At 40.8% G+C, this 12133-nt stretch overlaps 1 protein-coding gene across 1 annotated transcript; it reads left to right on the top strand.

Moving 5' to 3' along the window:
- The first annotated feature begins 1924 nt into the window (after positions 1-1924).
- On the top strand, positions 1925-7509 carry LOC137784799 (sialin-like). Its single transcript, XM_068575735.1, has 10 exons — positions 1925-2009; positions 2169-2386; positions 2636-2869; positions 3099-3273; positions 3922-4040; positions 4166-4327; positions 5466-5598; positions 6084-6231; positions 6428-6518; positions 7161-7509. Exons 1-10 carry the CDS (start codon positions 1925-1927, stop codon positions 7329-7331), a joined length of 1536 nt encoding a protein of 511 aa, XP_068431836.1. The 3' UTR covers positions 7332-7509.
- Positions 7510-12133: the final 4624 nt, after the last annotated feature.

The following is a 12133-nucleotide window of genomic DNA, read 5'->3' as shown; positions in this document are numbered from 1 at the left end:
AAGATGTCTTTGCCGAAATATCCTTTAAAGTTATTGTTAAGCATGAATACCGCGCGAACGAACAAGCTAAATGCAGTGTTACATGTTCAGGTCCATTGTGTCCTGATGCTGTTATGTTAGGTTTTAGTTCACGGAGCTGCACAAAGTGTGTGTTAAATGAACACGGCACATAACAAACAATCAGAAATAATTAAGGTTTTCCTTTAGTTAAACTAGCATGATACATGTTATGCTAATAATAGTGTTATGCATTATAGACAGTACAGGCTGCTGTTGGTATCTCTCATATACAATTTGCTTCTTTTTAAAAAAATCTACAGTACATACTATTTTACAATTTTTAGCCGCATTGGACAATGTTGTGGTGTTTTCTAGTGTTGGTTGAGCTACCAGACCACCATTTTCATGCCATTATAGTGTGTACACAGTTGTAAAATGCATTTATAGTTTGTTGTAATTGCTGCTTTTCTGAGGATCTCATGATAGGCTCGCACAATACTTACAGACCTCATGTCATGGAACTGCAAATAAAAAAAAAAGAATAGATAGTCAGAAGATTAATCTATAACTATTCGTTTAGTTATCACTATTCTCTAACATAAGGATAAGGATAAGGATAAGGACATATTTATTGTCATTGTAAAAAAAAACATACAACGAAATTACGTTGGCAACAGAAAGTTAGCACAGCAGTAACATATAAAAACATGTATAAAAACAAGACATCCTAATTTAAAATGAAATTTTTAAATAAAAAAAAAGATAAGACATAAAACACAGGAATCAATGATTTTATAGACCATAAACCATTTTTTAGACCAAGAAAACAATCATTAAATAGATCCACATAAATGTCCTGAAAGTAGTCCCTCACTCGCTCCAGTGTTTGCATTTTATGCGTTAACAAACACAGTTTGGGGAGGTTTCGACGCTGTACGCTGCATAATTAGGTAAAGTTAGGATCAAAGTTTCATATGTCAATGTTCTTTAGACAATAAGTATTGACCTGAACTGTAAAACTCGTTGAGATTACCCGGACAGACGAGCTGGAGTGATAATCAAAGGGTCACGTAACTGTTTATTGACGCAATGACCTTCGACAGGTTGCAAACTGTATACTTTCTGCTGTTACGAGTTCTCGACCTTTTGAAACCCGACCCAACACACGAACCAGTATTGAATCGGTACAAGAACATTTCGTCTTTCTGCTCAGATACTACTTTTATTTTTCTGCTGCAAGCAACATCATGAGTCAGGACTTTCCTGCCCATCAAAGCTGAACAGCACCAAGTGTGAGAAGTGAAACTCTGAACATTGACTCAGCAGTTATATCGATCACCTCGACCGACAAATCCTCTCTATATTTATATGTAATAGCATTCAATATAAAGTTATTACTCTGATCAATTATTTGAAGCTGAAACTAACGAAAATTTCCGTTATTGATTAATCGTTTTGATTATTAAATGTCAGAAAATATTCCTTATAATATCCCAGAGTTGAAGATGGCGAACATTTGCATATTTTCATGTTTTAACCGACTGTTGTAAAACACACGTGTATCAAACGCAGGATGCATGTTATTGTTGTTGTGGTTGTGTAACCTTTTTTATTTCTTGTTCACAATTTCTAGTTCAGTAAAGAGACAAGGTCCAGCTGAGCTTCATCCTCCTCTTCATCATCTCTCCACCTCGCTGTGGATTCAGCTCTGCTCTTCAGTTTGCAGGTTTGGTGAAACTTTTTCGGACATCTCGTGGAACCAGGAAGTGTTATCAGGTTTCCTCTCAAAACCTGCTCAGGTCTGTGTTGATCTAACATCCTCCTTGTCTGTCATCGTTTGTTTTTCCACGTCTCCTGATCAGTTCTTTTCTCTGTCCAGCAATCAATTTCCTCTCTTCATATGAACCCGGGTGAGCCGAGTGCCATGTCGGTAGCAAATGGCTCCTCCATCAACGTGGCCCCTCTGGACAAGAGCAATGACATTAAATCCCTCATCGAGAGCAATGACGGTGTGTGTTGTCTTTGTGGCAGGAAAACCACCAAATGTTTTAATATTTTCATTTAACCCTCATTTAATCAGGCAGTCTCGTTGAGAGTGAGGTATCTTTTCTGAAAGAGAAACATTTGACTCGACTCCAAGTACACATCGTTGTGTTCTGTGTGTGCAGTCCCTCCCCAGTGCTGCTCGACTCGCCTCAACATGGCCGTCCTGATGTTCTTGGGCATGTCCATGGTCTACGCTCTCCGGGTCAACCTCAGTGTTGCAATGGTAGCCATGGTGAATACCACTGACCTCCAGCCATCCCAGAACAGCTCCGATACCAGCACCTGTCCGCTGCCGCCGGGGTCGAAAAACGGCAGCGACCCTTTCCTTCAACCTGAGGGGGTAACTAACAGTTCATGCATTTGTTTTCATTCCACGGATTCTTAAACATTTACAAATACTGTGCATTTTGATTCAATTCTTTCCCCTTTGACCCTTTTTACACATGTGTTATAAAAACATATTGTATACGACCTCTGTTACCTTTTCCAGGTGGTGACAACTCATCTTACATCAGATGAAAATGTGTAGGTGGCCTTTTAACAATGTCTGAATGCAAAAAAAAAACCACTCCCCGTCCTCTTATCTCAGATCCCACAGTACCCGTGGGACTCAGAGACTCAGGGCTGGCTGCTGAGCGCCTTCTTCTTCGGCTACCTGTTCACGCAGATCCCGGGCGGCTACCTGTCCGGTCGCTACGGGGGGTGCATCTTCCTGGGTTTGGGCGTGCTGGTCACCGCCGTCCTCACGATGTTCACCCCTCTGGCCGCCCGGATGGGCCCATCCTGGCTGTTTGCGCTACGAGTGACGGAGGGTTTAATGGAGGTAAGAGTGTGTTGAGGTGGGTGTGCAGGAGGCCGCGGGAGGGCTCTGTCTGAGTTACAGAGGAAATTAACAGCAACAATAGAGAAAGGGGCATTTATTTGCAGATCAATCTGTGTTTTACAAATATTACTGCAGAGGAAGGATTTGAAACCTACATTTTGCATCGGCAGAACCAACAAGCTGCTGCATGCCTCTGCGTCTCACTCCCTGTCTCTCTGCGTCTCTCCAGGGTGTGACGTTCCCCGCCATGATGTCCATTTGGGCTCGGTGGGCTCCTCCTCTGGAGCGCTCTCGCCTGATGACGCTGTCGGGATCCGGAGGCAACTTTGGGGCCTTTGTGTCTCTGCCGCTCGCCGGCTACATCTGCCAGACCATAGGCTGGCCCTCTGTCTTCTACCTGTGTGGTGAGGGAGGGAAAATCCAAATACTATCACACATACACACTTCAGTCCTTCAGGTCCGACCTCCAGGCGCTCAGGCTCGACAGTTACTGCGTCCCGGTGTGATCGGATGACAAAAGTCTCGTTTGAAAAGACAAGCGTGACCTCGGCTCTAATCTCACAGAAAAAGATGCCAGGGGCGGTAGACTTTGCACAATAATAAAGTTGCAATCTGATATGTCAATGATTGATATGCAAGAAATTAGATGTGATACACGCTGCTGTATTTAACACAGAGAAATCAGTTACATTAACTTGTAGAATACTAAGACTACACAAAGCGAGAGTGGAAGAAGTACTCGGATCATTTGTCTGGATGTAAGTAACTCAAAGTTATCAAATACATGTAGGTGAGAAAAAGTGAAATTGAGCAATTGTACGTAAGTATAAAGTAGCAGAAGGAAATACTCAAGTAAAGTATCCCAAAATTGTACATGGTTGCTGTACTTGATAAAATGTACTTTCCACCACTTCACAAAGGAAATGTTTTCACCACTATGTTTAATAACTAGTCTCTCTCTCTCTCTCTCTCTCTCTCTCTCTCTCTCTCTCTCTCTCTCTCTCTCTCACTCTCTCTCTCTCTCTCTCTCTCTCTCTCTCTCTCTCTCTCAGGGGGGGCTGGTGGTCTGTGGGCGATCTTTTGGTTCGTGTTTGCATCAAGTGACCCTCTCACCCACCGTCGAATCAGCACAGAGGAGAGGGATTACATCATAAAGGCCATCGGACCACAGGTGAACACTTTCTCATTTACTTTATTCACTCTCTGCTACTGGGGCACGATGCGGTTCACAAGAGGGATGACTTCCTCTTGTTATCGTGTATTTCGTGTTTTCTCAAGATTTGTCCTTGTCTGCAGGGTACAGGTCACGGCTGGTCCGTCCCCGTGCTGCCCATGCTGCTGTCGGTCCCTCTGTGGGCCATCATCATCGGCCAGATATGCTCCAACTGGTCCTACTACACCCTGCTCACCTCCCTGCCCATCTACATGAACGACATCATGCACTATGATATGAAATCAGTGAGTTTTTTTCCCCCCGATTTATTTATTCCTCTGTTTTCGCGTCGAAACTGATCGCAAGCTAGAAAAGTGGGCTCAGATCTCCGCCAGGTGTGTCGGCAACGGCTGCTGCTGTACTGTGTGATTTAATGAATACGGCATCATATAACGCACGTCCTTCAAATTTAAAAACAACAAGCAGTGAGGAATGCAGGCAATCAGCTCCAAGTCGTCGTAAAAGACAAATTAAACTCTCGAGCTGTCAGCTCACCAGCCGCGGTTCAAAACCATAAAAGTGAACAAACCGAAAAGGTTTTTTAAAGTATGCATCTGCTCCTCGGTTTTGGCATAATGCCAGCTGTTTTGTATCTGTCGGTCCAATTTCACTTCAAACACAATATTCACTGAGCTTTAGAGGTAGTAAGATAAGATAATATAAGATAATCCTTTATTAGTCCCTCTGTGGGGAAATTACAGGATTACAGTAGCACTGCTCACAAGTAATAAGTAATAAGATAAAAGAAACAAGTAATATAAATAAACAATAGAATGGTAATAACAGAAAACATTTCTTAGCAGTAACAAGAAGGATATTAAATTTACAGGAATAAAATATACAGATGGAATAAAAAAATTTAAAAAATAAATAAATTAAAAAATTAAAATAAATACAGATGAATCAGATATTTAAAATATACAGATGGAAATTGTATTTACAGATGGATTAGAAATTGTACAAAGTCCTGAAAAAAAGAAAGAAATACAAAAGTGAATATTAAATATTGCATGGAAAAGTGCAATGGTGCATGGATTAAAGTGATCATGTGCTCACAAAAAGCTCACAAAATGTTCGGTGTGCTCCGAGTGGTGGTACACCTTGACCTTGACAGAACCAAGGCTAGCTCTTTCCCCCTGCTTCCAGTCTTTATGCTAAGCTAACCAGCCGCTGGGTTTAGCCTCATATTTTCCACACCGACATGAGAGTGGAATCAATCTTCTCAGCTCCCTCTCGGCTTAATGATGTTCTTCATAATGTTCTTCATAATGTTCACTGGGATGTCTTCAGTGATGATGATGATGATGATGATGAGATGTTGGGGTCAAACGCGTTGCGCAACAGAGGCATCGACCAACAACATGTCTCTCTGTCTCCGTCCAGAATGGCTTCCTCTCCGCTCTGCCGTACCTCGGTGCCTGGTTGTCCGCGATGGTGTCGGGCGTCGTGGCGGACAACCTCATCAAGAGGAAGGTGTTCAGCATCACCGTCGTACGCAAACTCTTCGCACTCGTAGGTAAAAGAAACTCCCCCACGTTGATCCCTCTGTGTCAATGCACAGTTATTGTTAGATATTGACGAGCTCTTCCTTTGCAACGGGTGAGAGCGTTGTCTTCTCTTCACAGAGGTGTTGCCGCCTCTTTTACATAAGTCAAGTTTCACACCACTAAATAATCAGCAATGACATGACTTCTTAAATTCACCAAGTACAAACTACCTTTGTACTTTTCCTCCACAAATAGTATACATTTTTTTCTTTTTAAGTTTTCAAAATGTCCTGAGAGCAAACCAGCGGTTTGGTGGTTGTCGTGTCTCTGAGTTGAGCAACGCTGCCCTCATCTGGTTGACACATAATATTGAAAAAAGGACAGAGTGTTTTTTGTTTTAGTTGTTTTAGTGTAGTTACAACTAAATACAGAAAGACACAAAGAGAGCCAGTAACACCAGAGATGCTTCCCTCAACGTGTTTTCTTTCCTCTTTCACCATCCACACTTCTCCAGGTCTGTTGTCGGGGGCATCTTTCCTTACGGCTGTGAGTTTCGCCGGCTGCAACCACGTCCTCGCCGTCACCTTCCTCACGCTCTCCACGACCATCGGAGGGGCCAACTCCGCCGCAGTCTACATAAACCAAATCGACATCGCTCCACGGTGGGTGTTATCACCCATGGGTGTTGTTCTGATCTTATTCTGTTGATCAACTGATCAAATCAACACTCAGGTGTACGAACAGTAGAATGATGATGTGGCTTTATCTAGATACAGTACCTGTATTATGTGTGATCAGGCTGATAACTACTCACTCTCGCTGTTTGTTTTTTTAAAATACTGAATAAAATGTACGCAGGTACGCAGGATTCCTTCTAGGAATCACCAACACATTCGGGACCATCCCTGGAATTGTGGCCCCCATCGCTACCGGATATTTAACTCAGGATGTAAGTCTCATGAAGGTGCATCTCTGTAAAAGTGCATGATGGGTAACAGCAAATATTTGACGCTAGAGGCCTTTAAGGGAGGTACTTAATATTTTTATATATATATATATATATATATATATATATATATATATATATATATATATATATATATATATATATATATATATATGTGTGTGTGTGTGTGTGTGTGTGTGTGTGTTTTCTTTCACTTGAAATGAAATGAAAGCTTGTTAAACAACGTTTAGACAATCACAAGACTTTGACATTTAGAGTTGAGTTTATTATGAGATGGACATTGCATTGCATTGGTGGAGGAAAGTAAATAATTGTGAAAGGATTTGAAACTATTTTCTGATTATTTTACAAACCAAACAATCAATCGATTAATAGAGGAAATAATCAACTGAATAATTCATGATGAAAATAGTCATTTGTTGCAGTGCAATGGTCAAAAGTACACTACAATAGTGAAATACTGCTTTTACATGACAACATGAGTAATAATATAACAGACAGGAGACATTTTTCAATGCAAGACAATTGTGTGTTGCTTTAAAATATTCAAAGCGACACACAGTACACAACATCAACCACACGCCCTGAAGTAACACACTCCCCTTCTCCTCCTCCGGGCCTCAGCGCACCCTGGCGGGCTGGCAACAGGTCTTCTGGTTGGCCGCCGGGATCAACGTCACCGGCGCTCTCGTCTTCACCGTATTCGGCAGCGGGAACATCCAGCCGTGGGCCGTCGGCGGCGAGGAGGAGGAAGCGGACGCTGAGAAAGACAGGAGCAGGTCCATCTCCACTTAAACGTGATCATTCAGACGAAGACGTCGGACCAACAGAAGTGGCCGATGCGGGAGAGCTTTAAGAGACGGTTGTAACCCAGAAAAAAAGATTACTACCTCTTTAAATGTAGAAATGCGGTTTTCACAGAAAGGTACAAACATCATTATCAGTCGAGAATAACTTTTATATCAGTGGACCAGCAAAGTTTGAGCAAGAATAATCTAAATGTTATTATAATTTTAATCTTGCAAAGTTTATGATGGGTGAGCATTTAAACTGATTTGTATAATCATGACAGCAAAGACTTTTTAGTCATATTGTACTTTACAGAATAGTCTTCTGTTGTAGAAGGTGACAGAAGCCTCATTTAAAGTCAAGCTATTTGTGTTGGACAAATTCTCACATCATAACTAGTAATACTTGCATTTTACATATGAATATATGGACTATGTGGCACCTCAGGTCGAATCAAAACAAATCAATTTGTGTACTTTTTTTGAATGTTATTTTTTATGTTTTTCCTAAGCTGTGAACGGGGCAGGACCCATAACATACCATAATACTTGAACCGCTTTGTTGACAGTGGGGTCTGTTTCCTGACCCTTTTCAAGGAAAAAGAAGCACTTTCATCATGAAATACAACAAAAGCCTTGTATTTAATAACGGTGACAATATTTTTGCAAAGAACTCTTTGTACAACATTTTTTTAATCTTTAGAAAATTAGGTTTCTTTACTCTGATTCAGAAAAAAACAAAGCATCTTTGACTGCCAAGAATGTAATATTTGTTTGTAAAAGTGCCAAGAAATAAGTCTTACTTTTTTGAAGATGTATTTTTTAGAAATATGTGCTTTTGCAGCGATTTCTCTTCAACTACGATATCTGTTGTTTTTAGAGACACAGGACTCAAGCATTCGTTGTTAACTCATTGTAAATATACACAATTTTTTTAAACAGATGCAATAATGTCTTTACCTTCTCTGGGCTTTGGAAAAGTGTGAGATTGTACAAAATATATGAAGTGTGTCTTTATTTTTTGGAAACGATCATGTTTTACTGAGCAAACCTAAAATCTGTGGGATGTGAATGGAGTGTCTCTGTCTTTGAACATAATATTTAAGATGTTCCTGTTCTTACTGAGCCAATCTTGTTGAGGTGAAAGCATTCTTCCCGTGTCTCATCAATACTCAAATAAACACAACTCTTAAATTTCTTTTATTCTGCTCATCGATAAGCAGTGTTTCTTTTTGGCCACTAGATGACACAATAAAGAAAATACCAGCAGTGATCTCTGGGCGGTCAAAATGTAAAATAAACCTTTTGAATGACACTTCTTATTCAAAGCAGCTGTTATATTTATAATATGTAGTACTAACGGTGTATACTACCAGTGGTGGAAGAAGTAGTGACATCCTCTACTTGAGTAGAAGTAGCAATACCACAATTAAAAACATAAAAATACAAGCAAAACGCCTTCGGTCAGAAAATTACTTTAGTACAAAATATTACTCAGAACGTCGACTCAAAGTATACAAGTAAAGTACTCACTATGCAGCCCAAAAGGGCTTTGACAGTGTTACATTATTTTGTGTACTATTAGCTGGTTGGAGTAGAGAAATGCATTGTTGGTTTAATTTAATGTAATGCATTGTATTTTTATTAACTCATATTGATTCATAAAGTAGCTCTAGGTATCAAATAAATGTAAAGTAAAATTCAGTAATGGAGTAGAAATATAACTCAAAATAGAAACATTAAGTAACTCAATGAATTGAGGGTTATTACATTTTACTTCACTGAGTTTTTATTTTGAATACTTCAAGTACAAGTTACACAATAAAGCCCATTTCCGCACTGTGATAAAAACATAAAGATCCTGTAAGTCAGGAAATGGGCTTCCGTAATTTCCTGCTTTAATTTACAAACGCATCCGTATATTTGTAAGTACTTGTACATCATCTAAACGCTTAACTCCATCAACTAGTGCTGAAATAGCGGATGTGTCGCAGTCCGCTGACGGGGTGTCGTGTCCCTTTAAGGATCCATGGGCGTAGCCCTGGTTACAAGGACCGCGTTGGAGCTTGCATCAGATTTTTCCACGAATGACCCGGATGTTTTCATGACGAAACGGGTTTTTTGTGTCACGAGAATGGTCTGCGCCCTTCTTTTGCATCGCGCTGTATTCATTATGGTTCACTTTCCCTTTTCAATTATTATTTTTTCTACCAATTAATATTTTGTAACCGCCGAAAAATATAGTGACTTATTTCTTTATTGGCGTTTTAAAACCTAATTTCCAACCTTATGTAGCAGTTATGAGGTCACGGTAGCATTGTGCTATTACACTTTTGATGACTGCAGTATTTTGACTGGAAGGGGGCCAGTATTCACCTCACATGTGCAACGTTAACATACATTATCATTACTATATTTATATATATTTTTTAATTGCATTTGGTTGGTTTAATAAATATATGGATGACACACTTATTATGACTTGCCTCACAAGTGATACAATTATGTATTCATCAGTTTATTTCAATCTATAATTCACTTCCACAACTCTAAAGTCAGGAGTATATAAAGCAAGACTGTTGCTGTAAAATAATGCCAGGTTATGAACAATACCTCCTGGAGCCTCAGTGGGCCTTCAGGGATATTTTGGTAAGCTTTCCTTGTTATTTTAATGTTTGTTATCTGATAGGAATTCCTTCTGACATTTTGTCTCGTACAATATACCTGTACTAAAACATGTGAAAGGCCAGTATGATGAAACATAATAAAAGTCACATGATTCATAACATATTGTTCAAGAAATATTACCACTTTTGTTAGCAGTAGAATGCACTTTTAAAAATAAAAATAAAGATAATCAGAGAACCTTAAAATACAATCTCACCATTTAAAAGTTTAAATGTGGTTTTAACTGATTTCAAGGCTAAACGGTTTTATGAAATACTGAAAACACCATTGACCTGTCTTGCATTTGGACAAGAGAAACTCACACGTAATCACTCACAAAAGTTGTTTTTTTTAATCCAGTTTATTTGCAATTTTCCAACAGGCTTTACAGATCCACAAAAGCTACGTTATAGAACCGGCATATGGATAAAAGCCGCTTGGCTCGGCTCAGATTGCCCCCTCTTGGCTTGAGTGGGCAACCTGAGGCGGTTGAATAGAATTTGCTGCAGACTATTTAAATTGTTGCATCATACCTACTCAAGAGGCTGTGATCTGCATGTGATAAACACGTCTCCTTCACACTCCGGGTGTGAAACAAATCCAGACGATAGCCTGGACACCAGAAGGGAATACTTTGTTTTCAAGTGTGAAGCAGGGGGTGGGCAGGAGATGTGAAACCGGTTGTGTGTCGCAAATGCACTTTATTTGCATTAACTGTTTCGCCCTGGCTCAGACTGCGTTTGCATTAGGTGGGCTGACGATGATATTGAGATTGAGTTACCTTAAACTCTCGCCTGTATGCACATGAATGCCGGATTATTTTTAAATGTTGGCATTTATCAGAATCAGTCAGAGAGACTTCTTGTCTTTCTTTGCTGCGCCCACACGGACACCAAGTCACGTCTCTTAAAACTGGCAGATAAAGACGACTCCGAAGCACCAGCCGATGCTGCTACCCACGGCAAAATGTGCTTTTAACTGGAATTCATAATGTCTTTACATGGCTAGTGTATGTCTATATATTAGTATATATTACAGCTTAAGTTATGTTACATGTTTACCTGAGTACTTTCACTGAAAAGGAATTCAATTTGGTGTTTTTTTAGATGCCAAAGTGTTTAAAGTATCCCGTTTTTTCACACACAACAAGCAAATATTATTTAAATGTGTTATTTAAAGCAGTGCTTCGCAACCGTTTTGGTTTGTGAGCGCCTGAGGCGAGGGTTTGTCTCTTTGTGTTCTCCTGTGAATCGTCTACACCACGATGCCCCTGTCCACGAAGAGGAGCTTCTTCCCAGTTTGACGGAGACAAACCCGGGACCCCGGAGAGCCAACCCCATCCGACGCCTTTGAGGATGAACTGCGAGCCAGGCCTCATCAATCCAACTTCAGTGGGCGTCCTCAGTGCTGTTGCGGCTGAAACGGGAGACAATGTGAACATGTTTAGTGTTTGGAAGGGGAGTGGGGTTTTTCACATAAAAGACATTTAGCCCTGGTACCCCTCCACCCATTCATCTGTCCTGACAAACAGCAGCTTTTTGTCTCAGTCATGCAAAAACATTTCACTTCTCTCGTTGCTATAACCACCGCTCACACACGATGACTCATCACTGACGTGCTGCCACTTAGCCTGCTGAATCACAATCTCCACCTCTTTCTCTCTCTCACACACACACAGAGAGACACGCACAGACACACCATGTTGTGCACAGCTGTTGTACATCGTTCAGTTATAAGATAATCACAGGCCCCTTGAGCCGAGCGGTGTGTTTTTAGCTATGCTAGCGCCGTAGCTCTCGGGACAGCCATGTTCTGAGTGACGCTCATGGTCTCCAGAGGTAAACTTTGGGGATCAAATAAGTCTTCCTCCAGCGCCACCATGAAGCACACGGTTGTGGTTTTGAGTAAAATATCTCGACAACTGACGGACAGAGTGCCTTGAAAACTGGACCGCGTACGTGTTCATGACTGAAGTAGAGGTTCTGAGTAGCTATGCAATGGTGACACAGTTTCCCCTCCGTCTCTTCAATGCAGTGGTTGTGTCAAACCAATTGACCCCATCAATTATGGAGGTCAGAATAGGTCCAGTTATCTGCCCTTCAGGTGTAGCCATGTTCTAGCTGCCCAATAAGCTGGAGCCTC

This window comes from Clinocottus analis, unplaced genomic scaffold (assembly GCF_023055335.1).
Source record: "Clinocottus analis isolate CAN_PGR_092001 unplaced genomic scaffold, fCliAna1.0.p SCAF_14, whole genome shotgun sequence".
In the NCBI taxonomy this organism is placed as follows: Eukaryota; Metazoa; Chordata; class Actinopteri; order Perciformes; family Cottidae; genus Clinocottus; species Clinocottus analis.
The sequence above is the reverse complement of the archived record's forward strand: the minus strand, read 5'-3'. Positions and strand labels throughout refer to the sequence as shown.